At 38.9% G+C, this 25,889-nt stretch overlaps 1 protein-coding gene across 1 annotated transcript in view; it reads left to right on the top strand.

The window, feature by feature from the left end:
• STAC (SH3 and cysteine rich domain) overlaps nucleotides 1–25,889 on the top strand; it is a 71,706-nt gene that overhangs the window by 6,816 nt on the left and 39,001 nt on the right. The window contains exon 2 of the mRNA XM_059477462.1: nucleotides 16,745–17,021. Within this exon, the coding sequence (XP_059333445.1) occupies nucleotides 16,745–17,021 (277 nt within the window). The remainder of the gene's footprint in view (nucleotides 1–16,744; nucleotides 17,022–25,889) is intronic.

The raw sequence follows: 25,889 nt of genomic DNA, 5'->3' as shown, positions 1-25,889 counted from the left end.
ATTCAATAATTTAAATGAAATCCAAGTAGACACAGTCTACCTTTGACCTAATACATTTTCTAGAAAATTGTCTATAGAATTGTTCATCTTGTTCATTACAACTGATCTAGGAAGATTTCTCTTTTTTTATTGTTTCATTTTGATTTGGTTTTGTCAAATTCTGTTGAGGTCAGATCTACAAATCTGTATTTGCTGTGATCACATTTCCTGCCTCTCAACAGAGACCTCCATTTCACTTTACATCATTTCTGTCTTGATAAAACATGTTAAGGAAACTTGTTTCTAGACTTTCAAAGTAAAATTTAATAACAGAGCTTAACTAGTTTCTTTTCTCCCTTTCACCTCAACAGACACATTGAACTGCTTTTTTAATGGCGTGCCATAAATTTCTGTAATCTCTTTCCTATTGTTCCAGTTGTTTTTCCCCAGGATCATGGTTCTGGGAAGAAGGTAAGCTGAAGTGCTTGCTGAAGCTCCAAACCAGCCTTTTATCCTTACAATCCTTACTGTACCACAGCCTTTTTCTTCTTTTTCTTTCTCTAGCCCAAAGCTGTCCATTGACATCTCCTAAAATACATTTTCAAAGGAATCAGCTTTTCTTGACAATTAATATCTTTTGACCTAAGCAGCTGTGCTTGAAAGATCCAGTTTTATTTCCACAGCATTTGTTTTACTTTTTTTGTTTTCTTGTTCCCTTCCCCACCTTCTTTGTAGACTTTTTCTTAGTCCAAAATTCCTTTTTGAGATAACTATTTTCATGCAGTTTTCCAAGAGCACACATTCACAGAGTCTTTCTATTTATCTTCATTTCATAGCATTAGTATTAGTAGTAACAGCTTTGGAGAAATTATATGTATCTTACACATCCAAGCACATTCAAGGCAGCTCTGCTGTTAAAAGTTTGAGTCCTTCTGTGTCACACTCCAAAGAGTGATACTGTCTAAAATATGCCTCTAAGTATCTGAGAGTGCTGAAGGCCTGAAATTTCTTCAGTATAATGGAGCACATCAGTTTTGGATTTTTGAAATCCAAAACATGGCTTAGAGGTTCATTTTTCCTGTGCACTTTATTTAATTTAAATTCAAGTAAGTCCTAACCATTTGATGCAAAACTGCAATTCTTTGTAGGACAAGGATTTTGCCTACTGCCTAGGACCCATTGCTGCATACTCCTGATGGGTATAAGATTCCATATTTGATAAATTTATACTCATGTTTGTCAGGCAGAGGACTAGGCTTATGGATGTGAGCGTGAGTTGAATATTCTTAACACAGTACTCAGTCCTGCACAACTTCCAGTTGCACAGGCAAGCAGTCATTCAGTGTTAAATAAGCACTTCCCAGGAAAGTGCTGAAGCATAAGCAAACCTTGCATGTTCATTAGCAAAGAGAACCAGCTGTGAAAATGAGAAATCTATGTGTGAGTGACTGAAATAATTTAAATTTGTTTTCCTTTGACATATGCCTCTGTTGGAGGAAACTCCCTTTGATTCAGTAAACCAATTGAGAGAGTAAATGCTCCTTGTCAGGGAATTTAACTCAGGAACCCTGTAAAATCTATTTACAACCGATGTCTGAAAAACAGATTTCTTGTGTCTCTGACATCAGCAGTTAAATGTGACAAATGGCTTGCCCATCTTCTTATTTATTAAAATAAAATGAGTTTCATGTCTGAAGTCTCACATTACTAGAGGCTCATGGAATTTTTCTCCCTGACAGGTCAGCATTTCTTAGCTTACCAGTTTTTAAGTGATGAGAGTGGTTTGCTAAGTACTGTCAAATGGAAGTGTTACTGTTTAGGGGCTGCAGTGGTGTTGAAAATACCATAGCATGAATAATTGTGAGACAGAGGCATTTCCCAGCCACAGGAGGCTGCAAGTTCAATATGGAATTGCAATCCTTTAGGCAAGTAACAGCAACAATTGTAATGCTTTACTTTTTTGTAGACACAATATGCTCCATCTCTGAGTGCCATTTAAAAGCTTTATTAAAATGCCACACATGTAATGCTTTATTAATGAAGATCATTTTAGCAGTCTAGGATTCTGAACAGAAAAGGAAAATGAAGCTGACCTACAGTAACTGATGATTAGGCTTAACTAAGAAAGGAGAAAAATTACTATAAACTGGTGTTCACAGAGCTATTAAAATATGCATTTAGAATTTTTTTTCACTTATTCATCAGAGTAAGACAAAGAAATGTATGCTTTGGAGGCACAGGTGCAGGTGAGAGGGCAGAGTCAACCTGACAGATTGGTATAGCAAATACTGTTAAATATGGTCTTACAGACAAATGCCCACTACCTCAGTATTCAACTTCTTCATCTTCTCTTCTTTTTTTTTCCTTTTTTTTTTCTTTTTTTTTTTTTTTCCAAAAATTACTCATTCATAGTGAAGTAGTGAAGGGAGACATCAGCTTTTTTCAGCCAAGGGAAGGGTCAGATTTCTGGCACAATGCAAACAAGTCACCTTCTAAACTGTCACTTATATAGGTGTACTATTTGTCATTGATTTGCCAGTGTTTTCCCTGTCAGTTTAAATTCTGTGGTTCCCAAAATCAAAATATCTTGTGACTGAAATGAGAGTCTAAAAGTCCTGACCCAGCCTCTCTTGCCTCTGTGCATACAGTGAGAAACAGCCCTGGACTGGGCATCTCTATGCTCATGAGTGAACAAAACATTCATAAAGGTAAACTTGTCAGAGTCCCTGACTGCTGTGCAGTTCAATTGAGAATCCAGTTATTAAGGAGTTTCAGGCTCAAATCCATTTTAAAAAAGCACTTGCTCTTATCAGCTAGTATTAGTCAACTCAACGACCTGGAATATAAAATTTTTGTTGTATCTCTTTGTGTACTTATTTATATTATTTATAAGTGGTATTAGATAATTTCTCACTTATGTTCACACAACATCTTTTAATTTAAATTATCTAATTAAGGAATAATTTACAAATAAACATAAGGTGACTTGTAATGATTTGCCAAATATTTCTGATAATGAGCATTCCAGTGAAATGCATGCTTCTGGAGTGCTTTAAAAAAAAAAAGCACTTACTGCTTATTTTTCAATGTCAAAACATCTGGTCCTGAGGATTTTTTCAGTTTCTTAATTGTGTAAACTTTTGCTAAGGTGCTTTCCCTGATTGCAAGTGAAATTTCCAGACAAAAGAGGAGGGAAAAATGCATCCCAGGTTACATTGTACAACCTCACCTGTAATTAGAGACCAACTACAGGCAGGTAAGTTAGTAGTTCAGTCCTCCTCTATTATAAATGGAGCACAGACCAAAACTGTTTTATCAAAGGTGACTTAGAGGAAGAGCCTGCTTTGTGTGATCTAAATTAGCCTCTCTGAGCAGAAATCTTTTTTCCATTGACCAGAGCAAGCAGCTACAGCTGAGTTAAAAGCTCAGTTTTAAGTGAGGTGAGCACCACTGAGATTCTGTCAGAGTGAGGTCTTGAACCTTGCCTACAAAGACTGGTCAGCTGTCTGTCCCCCTGCATGGCTAGTCTGTCTGACTTTCCCCTCCCCTGCCCACAGGTCTCTCAAAGACATTCTGAAAAGCTGCAGTTGGTTTTTTTTTTTTTATGCCAAAGCAGAATAACATCATTCAAACTTTGAAAATGTTTGCTAAGCAAAACAGCTGTTTGCAGACAGCCCTATAATGGAAAGTTATGAACCTGTGAGAAAAAGAGAGCAAAGTATGAGTCTGTCCAGGCTTCAGAGTGTGAAGTGCTGCTGTTGAGCTGTAGCCACGAGATGAATCATGTACCAGTTTCACGAACTATGGGCACACAGGAATCTTTGGCAGGTTCACAGCAGTTAGATCTACCTCCTGGAGCTGGTTATAATGACAAATGGATTTCATCCTCCTGACCATTAAAGATCCAGTTAACTTTTGTGCTACCTCGCCCACTCACACTCTGCCTTTCAATGATTCTTTCTTCCCTCTCTGCTCCTATTCTCACACTAATGCTTTAAACCATGACCAGTCTCTCTGATACAATTAGTCTTTACAGGAAAAACTTCCACATTCCAGGCTTAGTCAAGTTTAGATATTTCTGTTAAGAAAACGGATGGTGGTTCTTCTGTTAGGGGAAAAGACCTTTCATAAGCACTGTGTGGATGCTGACACTCAGGCCAGAAGTACTCTTGGAAAAAAAGCAAACCTCACAGTTTGTACTTTCCCTTTCACCCATACTCAAGCTGTATTTCCATTACTCACAGAGGAATGCCTTCAGTTGCATTTAACTTCCTCACATATTCTAGTTTTACATGGCCTGTTCCTCATGTGTGGATACCTATTTATCCCTTGATGTAAACTCATTGTGGTTTTATGTGTCCATACAGGAAACTATACACACATTTAAACCCTGAACAATGAGGTAGTACAAAACATTCCTTATGGAGAAGAAATAAAGCCCTCTTCTTAGTTTCCCCATCTTTTCCCCTCCTTTTGGGGTAGGTAACTGAGGACCAGTGCTACTCAAAACAGCCCTTTTCAAGTGCCCTGCTGCTGAAAAATCTTTTGAGCTCCTGCCTTCCCCAGAAGCTAAGGTTCCCACAGACTTCTTCAGGCTGCAATTCTGCCCTTAAACAGCACTGGCTTTTTTTAACAGTACCTGCCTGGCATCCAAGAAAAATTATCTGGCCATCTTCCTTAGAGATTATCAAAGCTAACATGAATGCCAACAGCTGTAATAGACCTACCTAGCATCCTGCTAGAAGGTAGAAAAATTAAAAACATTTCATAAAGGTCCAAAAAATGACATTCAAACCTTAAATGAAAAAATATCTGAATAGAGTGATTTTCTTCAGAGGAGAATGCACTAGACTATGACTAGATGCTGCCATAAGAAGTAGCCACTCAGTCCAGTCAAAAAAGCATCAGTTATTTTTTAAACAAGATGAGAAAGCTAGCCTATTTATTTTTCTGGCATTGTAGAGAACATACTGTAATAAATACAATATTCCCAAAGTAGCAATAGAGGTAATGTCATTTTGTCTTTACTACCAGCTGCTGAATTCTAGAAAAGGAAAAATCTCCTTTCCATGAGTTAATATCTCACCAGTACAGTCCCACACATAGCCTCTGCTGCATATTAAAAAAAGGAACTGATGGGACAAAATTGATATAAATCTCAGAATTTAGCACTGCACTTGCTCTTTAGTTCAGCAGTAGACAGTAGCTGTATTTCTGCTGTAATATTTCACATGCCTTATAACTCAGTGTTACTCAGATAATATCAAGAATTCAAGAACTGCACCTACTCTAACAGTAGAATAGATGAGACAAAGGGAATCTTTTCATGGAAATCCCCCCCACTTTTATAGGCTTCATATTCACATTCTTTAAAACTCTTTCTATTAACGTGACTTTCCTTTCTTCTTCCTTTTATGTCCCTTCTTTCCTGCCTGTCTGAATCCCTCAAGCAGCCCCATGCAATATGCTGCTCCTCTTGAAGTCACAGATAGTATTTTTGTCAGACAAGGCTTCACAGTTTTAAGATCCCTGACTTTCCTGTCAAAGCAGTAACTCTTATTAAATTAAACAATTGATAACTTATGTCAATGACAACAGCTCTTTTCTCTTGCAATACCAAAATTATGAAGCTTCATTTATTAGGTGAACACAACATCGTGACAGTATTACAAACTTTTTTCAAAAACATTATTACAATTATTAGATGTTTTTGTGCAGGATTTCATTAGCAACAGTTTAAATTTAGAGAGTTTTGAAGAACTTAAAAAAAGAAGTCTTCATAGTCAGAAAAAAAGGTAGTACTTCAGAAAGAGTTATATTCTCTACTTTTCTACATATGGTATCCTGTATATAACCATCTTTTTACACAAAACCAGCTATCTCAGTATGAAACCACATTTTTAGAGTTCAGTCATTATAATCTTGAAATTTTGATAGAGGTAATTTGAGAAGGAAAATTGTGCAGCTGGTGAGGATAAAAATAAAATGGTTTTGTTTTGCCGGGTTGATCTTGAAACAGTAGCTGGCTGAAGATTTGTTCAGCAGCTTGGAGGTTTAGGAAAAAATATAAAAGAAATGGATTAGCCTGAGGCAAAAGGAGTCAAAGATAGATCATAAATCTCATACTTAACAACTCTTGCTAACTAACATCTCCAAATATACATGTTTACATTGTCAACTTCTTCGAGCAGTGTTTAGGCCTTCAGATGTCTCCAAGAAGCGCCAAGTAACTGTGTGTCATCTGCATGACAATATCATCACCGAATTAAACAGATTTTCCATGTGGAGAATTGGCCTATTCTTTATGTAGGACATTGAATGCAGTTTTTGCTTGGCATGACTAAAAAGTCATAACAAAAAGACAAAAGACAGAGTTAGACAGAAACTTTCTGTAGCAGTAAAAGACTCATTGGAAACTGGTACTACAAGCATAATTTTACCTTAAAAATTTTTGAAGTGCTTTTTGAAAATTAGAGAGTAGATTTGTTTAAAGGAATAAGTGCATACTGTAAGTTGCACTTTGAGAAGAGCTTTAATGGAAAATGTACCAAATCTGGACTGGATCTGAAAATAAACATATTTTTGTCCTGGTGGACAGTAAGGTAACTGGATGCAGAACAAATGACAAGGAAAATGTTATCAAGGTAGAAAAAATTTTAGTTGACACAGCATTTGTTATGTATGTGGTAGCTGCTGTCGGACTTAATAACTGAAAATATGAGATGGAGGACACCCTGTGGGTTCCCAGGTAAAGCATGAGGAAACCCAGAGGACTAACTAGCTTTGCTCTTTGTGTGCTACCAGCTCTGCCCCCAGATCCAGGACTTCATGCCAGAGCGGTTTCAGGGCAGCAATGTGCACCAGGACCATATGGATCCTGTCAGATTTGTGGTGCCTGAACCAGCACTGCCAGGGTGGCCAAATGCCCTGGCTGGCAAGAAGCAGTGTTCACACAAGGAGACGTTATTAGCCTTCAGGAGGGGCAAAAGGAAGATAGAAGGCAGAAAATTTGGCACCAGATTGCAAAACTATGTGCAAGAAGAGGAAGGGAACCATGAAAAAGAAAAATCAGAAGGGAACCAACAAATTGTGCTAATATTCTGTAAGGTGTAAGTTCCTATGCCATCTCTCATGGAGTTGTGTTTGAAATGGAAACATGAAAACAAATTGTAAAATTTGGATTTGAATCCCTATTTGTGAACAGGCAGCAAAGAAATGAGTGAAGAAACCTGTGGGATCGTGTAAGACAAAATAATGGCCTGTGGGCTTCTTTTAAGCCAATAGTCTATACAGCACCCACATTCTTGCATTTCTCATGTTCTATCTCTTTCTTTGACTGAAAAACAAAATAATATAATCTCAAAGTTAAAGCACAGTAGCTAGGCAAGAATTGGGCAGAATGTATTCACACAAAGTACGAATTGATACAATTGTCCAGGAAGGACAGGAGAAGCAGAAGCATAATATCACCTGGGTCTAGCTATAATTGGTTTCAGAGCAGCGCAGTTTAGAAAAGAGTAGTTTAAGAAAAAGAGGATGGAACTTAAAAGGTAGATAAAGTCAGCCAGGTAACAGAATGCCAAATGTGGTCAGGTTTTTCATGCTGCTTGCAGAAATCCTTTATTTTAAAGTATAAAACACAGTATAAAACCTTAAAAAATATTTTTTTTTCAAAACATACAAACAACAAAAAACCTCCAATAACCCGTCCAAACCCTGAGCCTTTACTGAGGATACATGCTCACTGAAGTCAGTGGGAGTTAGCAGTAAGCAAAGACCTTTAGGATTTGGCCCAGTGACAATTATTTTGTCGTAGAGCTGAGAACTTGAATGTTTTCATTGCAAAGCAATTTTAACAGTGTAAGTTTTGAGCCCCAGAAGTAAGAGTGGAAACACTGACAGAGTATTAACTGTAACAACTCCCAGCAGGTCTTGGACTCCTTTTTGTTTTAAGATGACACAAATGTGATAATTCAGTATGTGGGTTGTGGTGTTCGTGTTAAGTTGCCCTTAGTTAGTATCAGCATCTCTGCAAGATGTATTTCCATATTTGCTTCAAGAGATAAACTGTTATTTAAAGTATTATAAAACATCTCTGTTAACAAAAAAGAAAAGAAAAAAAAAAAATTGATTTATAAAACATATAAACAAAACTATTGCTGTAGGTAGCCCAGCATTTTTTAGCAGAACACTGTTGTGTTTTGGGTTGGATTTTTTTGAGGTCTAAGGGTGTCATACTGAGACAGAAGATCAGCAGGGAAAATGCACATTTCATAGAGGTAATGCACATTTCATAGAGGTGCAGACATGAGATACAGTCAAGGATGATTAATCTTACATTCACAATCACATTTGCCCCAGATTATTCATGAGAAGGAAAAGAAACAAAACTCAGATCCTATTATTATCAATCTGGAAGACTCTCAGCAGGTAGTTACCAGTGTAGCTTCTTTCACCTCAGCAGGGCTGCCTGGATTTACATCACTCTGAAACGCAGCCTTTTAATCTCCTAAATTTCATTGTGCCACATCTGCCACAGCAAAGATTAATAAATGACTGAATCAGAAGTTACCAAAGGGTTCTAAATGTTCCATTTAGAAGCTGAAATGGAAGAGAGCTATCCAAAAAGAGATACAAAATATGGGATTCCCAGAAGAGACTCAGAGATAACACTCCAAATGCCTTCTACATCCAGAGGCAAGAGATAACAACATCCTGAGATCCTGAGAGACAAAGTATGGAGATGACTGGCTGCTTAGCAACCAGGTGCCTGAGGTGGACCCCAAAGTATAAAACAAGATGTTGTAAACACTTACCTTTCTTGAAATTGAAAGTACAGGCTGATTTTTTTATTATTATTATTTTTATGGAAGGACTATTCCTAACCATCTCTTGCTTTCTTCATGAGCTTTTACTTTGGTTTCAGGAGGAAAAAATTGAGACAGTTATATTGTCAGACTGTGAAAGGGAGCTACATAAAAGTCTGCACCAGACACCTTTCGTAAACTGAATTATAAAGGATGTCCTGCAGCTGTTGCCACCTATGTGGAAACAGTTATTTAGCAGCAGGGAGAATAGAATCCTGGATGTAGCTGCAGGATTTGTAGTCTTTGCTCCTGAGAGAAGCAGCCTGTCTTTTGTTAGGTGAGGCAGCAGGGGAGATCAAAGAGACAAAATATTTTGCAACCCTGATATTTGATAATGACTGAAGTGTTCTTTAGTTTGATTTGCAAAGTGTTTTGTTTTATGCACATGTTGACAAAGGAGGGAGAACTGATGATCAGTGAGCTCAGTAGATCTTACTTGGGGACTGATAATCTGATTTGTATCAATTGGATTACAAACTTTGGAAAGCTACAGTACAGATTCTCTGAAAGGTACTGTGACTTGTTATCTTGAAATACTGCAAATTTGAGAAAGATTCTCTGCTAGAAGCAGGCTGAATGTAAACCATGGCTGAGGGTTATTACAAGCATTTTCCCCACAAAAAATAAACTTGAATAAAACCTGTTAGGAAGTTTGAAGAAATACTGATAGACACTAGACCTCATTGAGATAATGTAATATGCACTCCTTTCTTTCTAGATTACTCTATCTAATACAGTTGGTTAAAAGAAATCCAAGGAATACATCAAAATAGAGCTGTTGAAAAACATAAAAGCAAAAATTATGTCAGATATAAAATTTGAGAGTTTGGGTGTGGATTTTACTCAGTTTTTAATTAAAGAAAAGCCTTGCATTTTTCTTCATTTTCATTCATACAAGTATTTATTTTACATATGTTTCCTCCTTTTTATAAACTATTTTAAACTTTTTAAATGACTGTGAGTCTGTTGAAGTTACAATGAAAATATAATTTAGCAGGGAAGGTATTGTGATCTCAGGGTAAGTCACAATTACAGACAATCTAATAAAGTGTCTACCCTTTTTATGTCTTAGGACTAAGTAGACTGTTCTGAACATAATAGAGAAAAGAATTTCCCTGAGATTTGAAGTCAATTGATACACTGAATAAATTGTGTTTCCTCAAACCTATCACTCACTGGACTGCATTACCTTATTCTGTCATATGTGAAGCTGAATTTTGAAGACATATAAAGGAAATCAGATCACATAGGAGACTTTTCATATTTTCAGGCCTTAAAATTTCATGTACTTTATCTCATGTTTACCTCACATATTTGCCAATCCTGGTTCCTTGAAGAGTTGGAAGACGACACACATTAAAATGTAGGATAAGTTCAAACCAAATGCAGTTCTTGGTTGAGGAGCAATTGTTGAGAACCAGGTGAATTTTTAGCTTGGTTTAAACCAAACCAGAGTCACAGAGAATGAACAGCTCTGCTAAGCAATGTGCCTGTGTGGCTACATGTGCAGGCTGACCTCTGGATAATTCAGAGGTCTGCTAACTAGGGATGCAAATGCTCAGCTGGCAAGGATGCAGTACATCAGGAGAGGGCTGAGGACATGGGATTCACACAGACATTTGTGAAGGTAGTGACACCTGGGCATCCCTTCAGATTTCATGCTTTCAAACCCTGAGGCTCTTTCAAGGATTTTTGCCGCTATGCTCTGTCATGCCAATCAGAGCATTTCATTGTAGTTTAGGACTCTATGTGTGAAACAAAATCACAAAAAGAGGCCTGCCTAGAAAGGTTTATATTCTTAATAGGTCTGGGAATCCGTGAGCAGATTTAAAAAGTAATATAAGACAGGGAGGAGAATCTGAGGACGATGATCAGAGCTGCAAGAGCCAAACAGAGTAGCTGAAGGTACACAATGAATTGCTAATAATATTATTGGTAGGTATTATGAAAAATGGCTCCTCTTTGACTATTTCAATACAATATTCAAGCAGAAAGATTGAATTATTTACTTTTTAGAACACCAACAAACATATTTGTTCTAAAAAGAGCTAAGCAACCTGTTTGGGAAAATACACAAATATAATACGTAGCAGATTCTGCAATAATGAACACTCCCTCTTTGTCTGTAGTGGATTAAAAGGATACAGCTTCCAAGAAAGCTGGCTAGAGCAAGCACATCTGCATGATAGGGCCAGATTCTCAGACTGTATAAATCATCTGCAATTGAAGTCAGTTTAGCTAATTGTACTAGCAGAGTACTTTGACTATTTATTATTTAGAAAGAAGATGGTAGAAAAGAAATCAGCTTTGCTTACAAGTTTTATCATGAGTGCTTTGCCAATAAACAATACAGCCCCTTAAGTATTAGAAATACCCTTTTATCTTGTTAATGTTATAAGACACGATACTCCTCTCATCAGCAGGCAAACACACATATTGTTTATGAAATTGCATACTGCCTTTAGGCATGTTATAATCTTATTTTTGCTCATTAAAATGTCAAGGCAGAGCATTTTCAACTCAAAATCTGTAAAAAACCCGCTCTTGTCCTCAAAAATCACTTGCTTTTGTATCTCTCAGTATTAAGAAGAAAATCATTAGCCTTCCTGCTCACAAAAAGTAAGCACTCCTATTTGAGCTGGTTCCCTGATGGCTCCAGATCAGCACAGCTAGCTGGGGCCCAGAAATGCCGCCAGGGTAGCTCAGACCCTGGTAACATCCAGTCCTTCAACAATGCAAGTAAACAACTGAAGTATGTCCTGAGAGTTGCTAATACAAATTGAATGTTCGTTGACCCAGAAAATGGACTGTACTCAGTAGAGGAGATGCCATTCATCAAGGCTTTGTTCTCTCCCTTATTTGAAACACTTTTGGTCTGAGTCCCTTTTGGTCATAGCCCCTGTACCTGACATTGTCTCTAGCAAATCTACACAACATCATCTGAACCATGTGTGTTGAAGTCCTTCTTTTAAACCAGTATGAGAGTCAAATAATTTGGAAATCTGCTCTAAGAAGCTGCAAGGAAGAAAAAATGGCTCCTTACAGAAGGTGGATGTTTATCTCACAGCAGAGTGAAATCTGTTGACAGAGCATTTTTAGTCTGCGTACTAAACAAAATAGCCACATTTTATAAGGCTTGCAGGATTCAAGCTGGCTTGATGGCTCATTCCAGCTCTGTTAATACCCTGAATTACTTGTAGTGGATCTAATGATACTGTTACACCAGTGTAAAGAAAGGGATAGAGAACAGCAAGCAATATTTTTTTTTTTTATTTATTGGTAGTCCAGTAGCAATATAGCAAACAGCTGATGTCTGGAAACAAGGGCTGGGTTATATGGTGAGTCAGTGAATTCGGGTTGATAAATAGGACTCATTTATTAATTTATGCTGGAAAGTAGTTAAGAGTGGAAATGTACAAACAATCTCCCCATAGGCCCACATTGCCCAGGAGCCTCTGCTGCTGCCAGGGATGGCTGGCAGTGACACAGAGGGCAACAAGACCAAGCGTGTTGGGAAATCACCTGATGTGTGCACGCTGGGTGCTCAGCAGCCCCTGCTCCATCCCTCCCAGCCTCTTCTACTGAGCTAGGTGCTAATGTAGGCAAGCTGGAGAATCAAGGGGAAAATTGTTCCTAGATGTCAGGGAGCACTTAGGAGCCTGAATAAAGTACTCTGCGGGGTGGATGCGTATCTTTGTAATTGCAAAGCTGGGGATTGTGAAACAGCTCAAATCACATCTTTACGATTTTCGTGGGAACTTCTTAAATGAAAATTGTAGAAAAGCATTGGGTGCTTCCAACAATTACATCAAATAGAGTCCTGGTGAGGGCAGGTGCAATTCCCATTCACAGCAAAAGCAGTGGCATGTAGCTAACACTAGCAATGAATTTGAATAGCTGTTCTTTTACTGCCTTCTGTTTTCTGCTTACAGCAGCTAAAGAGTTGTAGTATAGGGGAATTAGGAACGGAGGAGTGCTGATAACAGAGCTTCCTGATCCCTTGAAGCTTGAACATTCAGTGACTTGGAGGAAAATTGAGATTGTGCTGCAAGATACAGGAAAAAAAAAGGTTAATCAAGCTCTGAGGTTGAGCTATTGCACTTATCTCTACCTTGCCTGTGGGGCTAGTATGTGCAGTCACTGTGAATCTGTGTGGCTGATAAAAAGCTTTTAACCAGAAACAAAGATTTTTCCCTTACTCTAGTTTCAAACCACAGGAACATCCTGGCTTTGATATCAAGGGCTCATGTTCCTGAAGTGTCAACATTGTGGAGTCTCGTGATGCTACCGCGAGTCTAGAAAACCTCCTGTGCTTTTGAGAATGTTACTTTTATTTAAATGAAAGCAAATTGCAGCCTTGCTCACAATGGAGAAAATGTGAAAGTCTTAGGAGATTTATTTCAAATATGTTTCTTAAGGCCTTCTTATGCTTGGTTTAGGGGTTGTTTCAGTATCAATACATGATTTTTCACTGAAAAGTTGAAGTATTGAGTGTAGAACAAACCCAGCTGCAGGGCTTTTTCACAAAGTTTTGTGATGTGTCTTCATAAGGTTTAACTTTGGACTCATTCACTCTGCAGAAATAAAGTGTAAATATTAAAATTTGCATACGTTCCTCTCTATTGAAAGATTTTATTCCCACCTCAGGGGAATGTTATAGCAGCTGTAGCATCACAAGTGCTTTAACTCAGTTTACAGCAGACCAAAACCAGACATATATTACATACCTGTATTTAATTGCATTTGAAATCTGGCAATAAAAGAATGGGGATAATCCACAGCAAATTTCAAAATGAGAAGATGGTGATATTTAAGTAAGGGAAGCAATGCTTACTCAAGTGTAGTCTAATAATTACTTAAGCTTTTATGGTTTTATAGTTTATACAACATGTATAACAACCAGCCCTTGCCCTTGCCTGGGCCAACTTTTCCTAAGTAAACAATCACATACCATTGCCCTATTTCAAATTCTCTCATGAGCCTAATATGAGAAAGGAAAGTTGGATCTGATCTGAAAACCTGATGCCAGTCTTCTGTGGCCCTGTGTATGAAGAGAATATGCATGAAGAGAATAAAACCTGATCTGAGAGGTATTCTTAACAGTAGAGGTGTGTAATTAGCTGTGCAAAATGCTACATTTTGCCAATATTCTTCATTTTCTCCAAGTCACTTCTCCACACATATAACCTATTTGGGATGTAATAGTCCCAGACTTCCACTGGTGTTTTAGGTATGCAACGGAAGCCACACCTGCAGCTGTCTTCCAGTCTGAGTGCAAATGGGCATGAAATCTGTATTTTGGCTAATGAAATGGATGCTCATCTTGTCTGGGAATTATTTAACCACAGGAAGCCAGGATGGTTCTCAGTGAGTTTCAGAAGGGGCTATCAGCTTGCAGAACTGCAGAGGTGCCTCCCAAATATGTGAAGGTAACTTGCTCGACTCATTCTTGGGGATGTGTCCTCTGAATATTCTGGGAGGGAATGCGCAGAATCCACAGTTTCATGCCCTTTAGTGTTTATCCATAAATTTGGGCAGGTATAGCCTGAATGCTGGATTATTGTTTTTTTGAAAACTTGGCTTCTCTGCTTGGGGGAGGAAAAGCTGCTGGTAGATCCCTCAACTGGTAAATGGCTGTGCACAGGAGAATGGGATAAGGATAGTAAATGCAAAGCTTCTTAAAATGTACTGCATTCAGTATCCAAAGCAGCAGGACTGTTGTTTCATGATAAAACAAATACTGTATTGCACAGCTTAGGTTTCCTTCTCTGGCAGGAACAGCATTTTGAAATTTAATTAGCTTCATGTGGCACTGTAGAAATGGATGGCAAATCAATAACGTATGCCATTTCAGTCACCTTGTGGTGTTGTAATTCTCTGTGTTTTGCTACTCTAATTAGGTCTGCCTTCAGTGAGAAATGTTTCAGGAGCAAGGAGGTGAATTATTGTTGAGTTCCTGGCTGTCACTGGGGAGATGAAGTAATCTCAGAACTGACTAACCTCAGTGACTTCAGGAGCTAGTAACTTAACATCCAAGAGAAGATCTCACATTCTCATGGTGCAGTTTACAGTGAGTTTTAGGTTCAGACAGTCCATGGCTTAAGCTTCAGATGAAAAAGCATCAGAAACCATAAACAGCACTTAACTCATTGTTGGCATTTAATTACTTAATTGCTCTTATTTTCACATTCCCCTACAGAGTGAGAGTTTCTTGCAAATAGGTATTTTCTTCCTTTGGATCCAGGGCTCCTCCTCTGAACCCTGAGTGAATTGTGGGTGCAGAGAGGTGAATGTGAGATGGGCCCCGGTTCTGATGCCTCCCCACTCCCAAAACCATTGTGAAGGAACAGCTCAGGAAGTAGAATGCAGTTTGCAGTTTGCTCCCATGTAGCAAACCCAAACACTGTTAACTGGAGCCAACAGCAGCTCCTTGTCCATTTATTTGACTCTGGGGTTTTATTGGGAAACACTGGGTAGAGAGCTGGTGTTTCCCTCTCCAGGAACAAGCTGCTTGCTTCTGAAGGTGGAAGAGATGCTTTCCCCCAGTGTCTTGACTCTCCTCTCCAACAGTGTACTGTCAGCCACATCATAAAGAAAATGGATGGATAAGGAACAGAATCTAGGGAGAGCAAGCACTCTGAGGCCGCTATGTCAGTGTGACGTACCAGCTCCATGCTTTTTTTGGGAAAGCATGTAAACTCCCTCCCTTTATATTAGTGTGAATTATGCTTCCAAATAATCATTGCTTCCAACATAAACAGTTTCTAATATAAACCATTCCTGCTGGTTACCACAGACAGCCCGAGCAGCATGGAAAATTTCAGTTGTTACATCACAGTCACCCAGAGAATAGCAGCGGTGATTGAAATTATTTTGCAGTGGTTTGAATAATGCTGTGTGAAAGGTGATACAGAATTATTGCACTTCACAGAGGGCAAACACAAAGCAGACTCAGAGCTGCCTTTCCTTTTACCTGGCCCCTCCTTGTGGGATGTTGGAGCTGACAAAACCACAAATTCGTGTGGGTAATTTCCTAGTCATGTCAGTGACTCATCCAGAACCCCTCTCAGCCTTATACAAAACTGGGGAAGAGCATGAAAAATGAGACTATGGCTGATATGGCACAAGAGAATTTACAGATAAAGAATTTGAGTTAACAACTCCAATTAAGTAATGCCTTATTGTGGTGCTTGATAATCTGACAATCAATACAATACAACATACAAGAACATATGTGAATGTGTGTTTACTAGTGTTAATTAATGCATTAACTATCAATTGGCCAACTAATTACACTCTTACTGCTGTTAAGACTTCTGTCCTTAAAAAAATAAAGTAGAATTTCTTAGTCAATAATAATCAAATGCATATAATCTTAAATATATATGATAAAAAATGCATATAATCTTTGTTTCTGCCAAATTCAAGAATTTTAAGTATATCAAATATATTCACTGAATTCACTTGTCATGTACCACCATTTAGCAGCTATTCCTGTAATGGCTTTACAGACTGATTAAGTACTCTTAGAGGATGAATAATACTCTAAGTTCCCTCACGCTTGAATACAAAGGGTGTATTCTCCCATGCCCACAACTTTCAGCAATACTTCTTTGCTGCTGTACCTGCAAATAAAGACCAAAAGGAACATTTTTTAAGACTATCAAGTTTATTGTCCATCAGAAAACATATGTAGGGTAGGTTGTTTCTGATCAGGATCTGCTTTCTTTGCTCAGAAATTGCTGGTTAAATTTTAAGGTCAGTTTTATTGTTTAGGTGGTTTAAGGTCTAACAGCATCTCCCAAGTTCACTTGGTAACAACACACCCCAAAACCAGGAGCCTTGCATTGGTTTTAGAGTAGAAAAGATAGTAATTATAATTGGTCTATTTGTTGCAGCTGCAGAAACTGAAGCGATCCCTCTCCTTCAAGACTAAAAGCTTGCGGAGTAAAAGTGCAGACAATTTCTTCCAGAGGACTAATAGTGATGTGAAGCTGCAAGTAGACTTGATGCCTGAGGTGAGCACAAGCACTGGGCAGCTCCCCAACTCAGACAGCCAGGCATCTTCACCCACCAGAGCCCAACAGCTGCCAGAAAACAGCAAGACTCACATCTTCCAGGAGCACATCTTCAAAAAACCAACCTTCTGTGATGTCTGCAACCATATGATTGTTGGTAAGAAACAGTTTATTTAAAATCTCATGTGTGTCCCTGCTAGAAATTGCAAGTTGACCTTTCTCTAATTTCTGTGAGCCCAGAAGTCTCCTTGAGAATATTCATGCAGGGAGGTTCTGGATTTGTGTCATATCTGCCACAGGCTAACATTTACTGACAGATGTCTTGCCTTGTAGACACATACTGTAATCACAAATTACAGGTGAGGGATTCAGCTGGAATCAAACTCTTCTGTCATCCAGGTTATACTGAGCACCAAGCACAAGTTGTATGCTGCACTAGAAGCAGCAGAAATCCATATTGCGAGTGTGTACATTATCCTCACTTTTTCCTACAGCAGTAATTTTAACTTTCTTCCTCCTCACGTCTGCCCTCACGCACTGCATCACCCCCAGTTCCCTTTCACTGTGGTGACCATACCTACCTCCCCCAGCTGTCCTACATGTCACTTAAGGGACAAGAAGTAGCATCTGCTGGGTGGCAGGCTCTTATCTGCTTGTGTGGGTGTGGGTGTTGGCTGTCTAGGATGAATATTTTGGGAGACCAGGTCAAAAACCAAATATAACAACTGAATTTACACTGCAGACTTTCTTGGGATTATTCTACCTGATCCCTCCTATGCACAAAACCTCACACTAACTTTATACCTTTGAAAGGTAGGCCTATCTGCTCTCTGAAGCAGTCCATGAGTACGTAAGTTCCAGCCAGGTACTGACTGATGGACAGACAGGAGAAAATTTTGCTATTGTCTCTAGTGTGCAGAAAAAACCTCCCTGCTGAGCCCTGCTTGTAAGGTAATTTTCAGTGCAGTGTGAAGACCTAAAAAGCCAGCCTTCATGCTGATCATCCATGGGGCTGTGCAAGGAGAGGTCAAAAGAGAAGTGCAAGTGCCTGGAGGTGTAGAAGCTGCATGGCTACCACAGTGGGAAGCTGCAGGAGCTGCTATTCAGCAATCTGATCCTGGAAATTCACATCCTCGTGGCTTGTGTTGTGCACATGATTTGGTCTTCCTGCTTACTTACCATCTCCTTGTCCCAGCACAGTAGAGCAGGAGTAAATTCAGTGGCAATTTACCAATGTAAAAGTGAGTGACGCAACTTCCAAGCTTTTAGGCAGGACAGGGAGCTAAATGTGCTAATGATTTAGCTTCATGTAGAAGTAGTACAGGTCTTTGAGTACAAAATATTGTCTGTAAAACTTGTTATACAAAATTTGTATAACTTACAGTCAGAAGCTTACATCCCCTGGCATGGAAGTCACTGCTTTTTAGGTAACAGTATGGTAAGCTTTTGAAAGATGCTGATAGGACTGATCAACATTTTTCAAATGAGGGTGCTCAGCGTTCCCCACTTCTGTGAGGAATTTGTGGTCTTTGGAAAAGGCAGCTGTCTACAGAACATTAAAATTGATGCAAGACAATCTTGCTTCCACAAATTAACTTATATTCTCACTTCACCACAGCTGTACTGAATCCAAGGAAGCTAAGGAATTTTAATCACTTTTTTTTGTGTCATTTTTCCAATCTTTTAAGGTTGTTTTCTACTTGAAGTGGTAAAATAAATTAAAGAGAGAAACAGTAAAGTATCAGGGAAGTTCACGGTCCAGAATTTGACAGGAAGTCTGGAAAAGTAGTTAATTGAAATAACTTTATATATGGGAAAGGCCCAGGAGTTGTCTCCTTCAGTAATGTGGATGGATGTTCTATCAAAGCTTATTTTCACAAATATATATTGCAAATATAAGTTCCTTGAATTTCTGGCAGCTTCTTGTGAAGTTGTATGGAGACAAATATCATCACAAATCTGCATGACTCAGCACTAGTGTTTCAAAATAGTGCTGCTCATGACGGATTATTGCTGGCAGCAAACTTTGCAGAGAGTAAATCCAGTTCATAAACACTCCTGCCCTTCTCCTTTGCTGGGCAATCTGTGTCCGCCTGGAATAGGAAAGTCCTGAAGCACAGCTCTAGGCTTCAAAACATCAGCTTAAACCCCCTGTGCTTTCTGAAGTTTTTTCTGTTCTCTCTGCTGAGGGCTTTGTTTTTCTGTTCTGTGTCTTAGCCACTTCATTAGCTGAAGAAGCCTCTTATAATTGCTGAAGAAACTAATGTGACCTATTTTGTCTGGTAGCAGTCTGAGTCAGGTGAATTGCTCTGACCTCCTCCAGCTCATCTTTGCTTGGAGGTAAGGCAGAGAAGATGTTGGGAGTGTTACCTTAAGATGCCTTAGACTGTAGATGCCCTGATTTTCATAGACAAACGTCTTCTCTATTCCTGCCGTCTTCTCTTTTTGAGAAGTGCAAATCCTTAGTGCATTTGTGCCTGATTTTGCTGTATTGTTATTTAAATAGCATGGTAAATCTCGATGTTAACTGTTTGCTGTTCAATTAATCCATATAGGTTGTGCAACTGTGGGTTATAGGAATAGAAAAGCAAAACAGGCCGCTTTCAGAGAACCCTGTCAAGCCTGCTCCCAAAGACAGACTGAAAAAGCCTCATTTCTGTTCAGGGACTCTGACTGCTTGAAACATGGAGCTGATTTGTTCTCTCTATTTGCGTTTTTCACAGGCAGTGACATTTAAGAGTAATGAGTCTATGACTTTAAATTCCTCATTGATGAGAATAAAGGCAAAGACAGATACATGTTTTGAAGGCTGGAGGAAAGACTCCAGGAAAATTGTGTCTTGACTTTAGATGGCTTTAATTTTGCCACCAAGAATGATTCCAGGCTCACCTTAAATGGCACTCTGATCCATGAACTAAGCCGCTCTGTTTGGTACATGGCAGCGTAAAAAACAGTGCACAGCATGAATGTGCAGCGACTGCTTCGGTCTCACTCATGTGGCAGAATCCATCTGTAGCTTCAGAGTGAGCAGGACACATGGAGCAGAGGCAGCAGGTTCCCTGTGCTGCTCTTTTCACAGCAAAATTAAAGAACTTGAAACATTATCTTACTAGAAAAAAATACACGCATCATCTCTCTTTGATCCCTGGGCACTAGGAGCCAAATACTGCCTTTGGGATGCAGTGCAATCAGTATATATATATATATATATATATATATATATATATGTGTGTGTGTGTGTGTATATATATATATATATATACATATGTGTGTGTATATATATATATATATATGAATGAGTAAACTTACTCTTTCAAATGTTTTTCATGCAGCCCAGAGTACAATGCAGCAACATATTCAAAAGCAAATCTGTTTATTGATGTGATTTCAAAAAAGAAAAAAGAGTATTAATAGTGTGCTTCATACCGCGCTTTGAAGGCAGGAGTTGGACTGTTCCTATTAATTGTACTAGACTGAGACTCAAGTTCCACCTCAGTAAACAGAAGAAAAATTTGATACAGAAGCAGCAATTTTCTGTCAAATGAAATAATGGAGGAAATTTCACATTTGAGGGAGCTTTGAAGAGTGCATGCAGAATCCATTTTACATTAATGGGGCCTTCTTATAGCATCCAATTCTCCAATAAAATCATCATTCCTAATAATGAATTCAACAGTAATAATTCACATAATTTCAGAGCAAATCAATAGTGTGTTGGAGCAGACTCTGCACTCCTTTCTCCCACTCACTGTTTTGCTGCTGTGAGTGCCTGGCATCGGTTAGTTTAGGACTGGGGTTTCAGCTGCATTGAGGGCTACATATTTTCCTAAACATATCCACCCTTGAACATCCTCTCACAGTATGTCTTTTAGAAAACCATTAATTTGCTGGTTTTAGTAGTAGTATTTATTACTACTTTAATATCTAACTCCAGCAAGGGAAAATTTTGAAAATCAAAGTGTCTTGTGGAATGTATTACTAGATCATCATTTAGGAGACACTGGTTTTATGGGGTTTTTATTTTACATCACAGTGAAAAGAAAACCATGTCAGATACTCAGATACCTTCTTATCTACCATTTTCTGTGATTAGCAAGAATGTGGTAAGCTTTGGCAATGGCAAATTAAGGGAGGCAAAACCACCTAGCTGCAGCGAAGATAGATACTGTTAAATTAATGTTGCTTCAGATTATGGTCCTATGTCTTATCTTATTATATCTTATGTTCTTATGATCAGAAGGAAGTTCTTGCTTTTCTTCAGTCTCTGGTGTGTCATCAATCATCTCTGTGACAATTTGCTGTTGAAGAAAACATGATGTCAGTACTCTGGAGTTGTAAAACATTGTGCATTTTTCAGAAAAAACTCCATCTGTAGAATTCTCAACGTTTTATTCATTTGCAGATCATTTCCTGTGCTGATTCACATGGAAAAAATGTTCTTTTCCACATATTCCAAGCATATTACATGCAATTAATGTATTCCCATCAAAGTCAAATATAAGTAATGAAGCAAAAAAAGTGCTTTGCTTTTAAAAATATATTACTTTGTAGTCAATCTTTCAAAGCTGTGTTTTAAAGAAATATATCTCTGTTTTTATTGTATCTTTCTTTGTGTTTCCAAAGTATGTGTAACTGTTTCACTCCATTCTTAACCTTAACTATGGCACAAAATTTTAATCAAACACCTGGGTTTTTTTGGCATACCTGTTGGAGCATGTTTGCCTGGAACAAACTTGCAGGAAGAGCAGAAAAAATTGTGGTTCGCAATGTCCAGTAAGTCAAAACCAGGTCCTTCTGGGTCATGCCACCCCTGAAATATATGCATTTATAGGTGTTCTCAAGGCAGCTGGGTTTCTGGTTTGTATGCAGATTCTCTGAGCCTTTGCAGCTCTGGAGGTAAATAACTCAGTACCTGTCCTCTTGGGGAGCTAACCAGATTGCAGTTAGAGAAACCTGTGGAAAACAAATAAGCAAGTAAAAAAGATAAAACCAAGACATGGCTGTAGCATAGCTTCCTTTCAGTCTATTAATCAGTAGTGCTTAAGCAGTGAAGTTGTGTTATCCCTTCAGAATTTACTCACTCCTACCACCGTCTGTTCTGGTTTAGCCAGTCATTCTGGAGGTTCAGACAGCCAAAAAATTACCATGAATAATTCTTTCTCACTTCATCTTTTAGAAACAACCCCTATTTCTTTATTTCACTGTGCAGTTGTGGCCGCTAGAAATTTCAACCACTTTTAATCCCAAAGCTGTATTGTAAAATCCTCCAGAAAGTTAGGGTCAAAGTTGATAAATTGGGCAAGCTTTTCAAATGCAGGAAAAAGGGAAGGGAAGAGGTCTAGGTTGAAGCAATGAAGCCTTTTTCTGTTAGATTCTGCATTTGAAATTCTTCTCTTAGACTATCTGTAACTGCGACTAATAAGTACTGGAAAAACTCCATGGTTAGAGGAAGTGTTTATATAACTGTAATTTATGTGGATGTTTATTAAATATAGAAAAATTTCACAGGAACTATGACACAGTGCTTTCTGCCTCCAGTCTGATCAGCTCTCTCCTAAAAAATATGCTTGACTTTTTTTAGGCTTGCTGCCTCATTTCATGAAGTAGGAATTCTGGTTTGGTCCAAACCTGCCTATATCCAGCATTATCCAGGTAGACAAAGGTGCAGTAAATGGTCACAGATTGATCACCACTTTTTGGCAGCAAGACAAAGTAGAAGTACTCCTGGAAGCATGACTGTAACTGGCTTTTTCCAAGGCTATGGTAGTTTGGAAGGCTCTTTGGACAGAGATCTTGGAAAAAACAAAAAAAGACATTTTTATTTATCTTGCAGGATGAAGAATAAAAATAATGTTATTCATTCAGTCCTGCCCTCCACTCTTCCTAGTCTCTCTAGCATCTCCCAACACAGATGACCTTGAGGGAAGAAATTTGTGTTGCCACTTCATCAGAACAGAGTTGTGCCTTATAGAGAAGGGTAAAGATCTTCCACCAAGGGGGACATACCCTTGGAGCAGGGCTTGTGTAGTCACAGCCAAGCCTTCCCACATCTATCCTCCAGAGACATTATTACTACTACAGCATAAATTTGTTTTGTTTATTATTAAGAGTTTCCCTATTGAAAGAAACTTTCAAAAGCTGCTGAATCTTTTTTTTTTTTTTTATTTGTGAGGAAAAGTCATAAAATGCTGCCTGACCAATCTGACAGCTTTCTATTGATGCCATGACTGTCTGGGTAGGTGAGGGGAGAGTGGTGGATATTGACTACCTTGACTTCAGCAAGGCTTTTGGCACTGTCTCACCTAACATCCTTGTAGGCAAACTCAGGAAGTGTTGGATGAGTGGACGTTAATATGGATTGGGAACTGGTTGAATGGTAGAGACAGAGTCCAGTTGGAGGCTCATTGCTAGTGATGTTCCCCAGGGGTTGGGATCAGGTCCAGTCTTGTACAACACATTCATCCATGACTTGGATGAAGGGATGGATGCATCCTCAGCAAATTCACTGATGTTACAAAACCAGGAGGAGCAGCCAATACCCCAGAGTCCTGTGCTGACACCCAGTGAGACCTGGACAGCTTGGAGGGCTGTATGGATGGAAAGATCCAGAAATTCAACAGAGGCAAACACAGGGTCCTGCACCTGGGGAGGAATAATCCCAGGCATCAATGCAGGCTGGGAGCTGACCTGCTGGAAAGCAGCTCTGCAGATCCCTGTGGATAACAGTCCCAAGCTGTCCAAGAGCCAGCAGTGTCCTTGTGACCAAGAAGGCCAATTGTATCCTGGAGTGCACTAGGAAGAGCTTTGCCAGCAGGCTGAGGGAGGTGATCCTGCCCTGGTGAGGCCTCCTCTGGACTGCTGTGTCCAGTTCTGGGCTCCCTGGGCAGGAGGTACATGGAACTCCTGGAGCAGGTCCAACGGATGGCTACAAAGATGATTGGGGGCCTGGAGCATCTCACTTAGAGGACAGGCTAAGGGAGCTGTGGTTGTTCAGCCTGGACTAAAGACAGCTGAGAGGGGATCTCATCAATGTCCATAAGTACCTGAAGGGAGGTTTGAAAGAGGATAGAGCCAGGCTCAGCAGTGCTCTGGGAGTGACAAGGGACAACAGGCCCAAACTGAAGCAGGAAGATCCATCTGAAAATGAGGAAGAACTTATTTACTGTGAGAGTTACAGAGCACTGGACCAGGATGTCCAGAGAAGTTGTGAGGTTTCATGTTACAGAGATATTCAAGGCCCACTGGGCCATTTTCCTGTGCAACCTGCTCTAGTAGAACCTGATTCAGCAGGAAATTGGACTAAATGATCTTCAGATGACATTTCCAAACCCAGTCACTCTGTGATTCATTGAAAAAGGGCCATTGTGTAACCTTTTCAATTACTGGTACCAGGTGCCATCCCATATATTACTAGGTGATCTACAATCCCTGCCTCTACCTCCTCCTTCCTTCCACTGAATTTACTCCTGGATTTAGGACACTCCATTTCAGTTGATGACAATGAATGGCTGTGGGCACTTTTGAGAGTCAGTGTGTGAGTATTAAGTGATCTCCCTCTGCTGTGCTAAGGTTTAGGGGAAATAAAAACATTGTATTTTTTTAACACACATCTGCTAAAAATTGGTGTAAAATAATTATTTTACCCTATTAGAGTGAAATTGAACCTGGCTTATCCTACAATCTCTTTCTTGAGTTAATATGTCTCCATAAGCATAGACCTCTCCACTTCTGAGTGGAGCCCTGTAAGAAGGGCCAAACAAAAGCCTTCTGGAAATATGAAGTACTAATTTACCCAAACTGTACAGCATGCATTTAACCGTTAGTTATGGACCAGTCAAGTATAGGTAATATCATCTGGACTCTCCAAAATTTCCCAACAGTGGATATTCTGTCTGTTGGAATAAATAAAGTGGGAATAAACAGAAGTGAAGACATAGAAACAAAATGGTATGTGCAGTATAGATGTGCTCCATTTCTATTTTTTGATAAACATGGGGAAAAGTATCCAATTCATGCAGTCCCACATTTGTAGAAATGCTACAGGCAGCCACACATTATCCCTGCATCAAATCATTACTTTTCTTTGTTAACAAAGAGTTAAAACATGCTCTCAAGCAAATATTGAAAAGAAAATATTTAGTTTGTTTATCCTCTGGGAGGGCTTCCTCCTCTGAGATGAGGCAAGAATGTTATCAGTAAATTGGATAATCAGGAACTGCTTAGCTGAGAAAAGAGGGTGGAAATATATTATAAATTCTAATTTGTCCTTGAACAGCATCAGACATGTTTCACATTTGTTACAAGATAGTTTTCAAGCTCACTTTAATTTGGGGGAAATTGCTATTAATATGAAACTAACTGCAGTTAATCCCTCAGTCAATACAGACTTTAAAAAAATGCTGACCAACATTTGCTGTTTAATTAGATGGAGAACAACAAGCATTTCTAGCACATCTACAATTAATATTTTGTTAGCCATGGTGATTTTTAACCAAAAAATACATTAAAACCACCAAACATCCTATTCAGTAGTGAGTAGGCTCCTGGTACCATTGCTCCTGGTATCAGCTCTAGTGAAGAACATAATGGCAAGCTCAAGGTTTTTTAGAGGCCAAGGGATGAAGCAAAATGCAAGTGCAGTTTTTATGTCCTGCTATGTACTTTTCCAGAGCTCACATGGGATGTTGGGTGTTTACAGATAAGCAAATTAAGTGCATCTTCTTTCAAGCTGACCTTCTTGTAAAAACGTAATTTTTCTCTTTAGAGTCCTTATCTACCAGAGTGTGACTGTTATGTGGATAATTACAATGCTGTATAGCTGACAAAAGCATTATCCAGAAGCAAAATTATTAGAAGCTTTACCTTACTCTGAGTTGCAGAAATCTTAAAAGGAGGCACTTAACAGAAATGCTTCTGCAAGAAATAGCACACTGCCATCATGTAGAGTAAAATGCCTACCCACATGTGCTTGTTGCTGTCCTTAATATAGAAGGATGTCTCAGAGAGCAGTGATCCTTGCAGCTCA

This window comes from Ammospiza nelsoni, chromosome 1 (assembly GCF_027579445.1).
Source record: "Ammospiza nelsoni isolate bAmmNel1 chromosome 1, bAmmNel1.pri, whole genome shotgun sequence".
Lineage (NCBI taxonomy): Eukaryota > Metazoa > Chordata > Aves > Passeriformes > Passerellidae > Ammospiza > Ammospiza nelsoni.
This window is presented reverse-complemented; position numbering and strand designations above follow the sequence as displayed.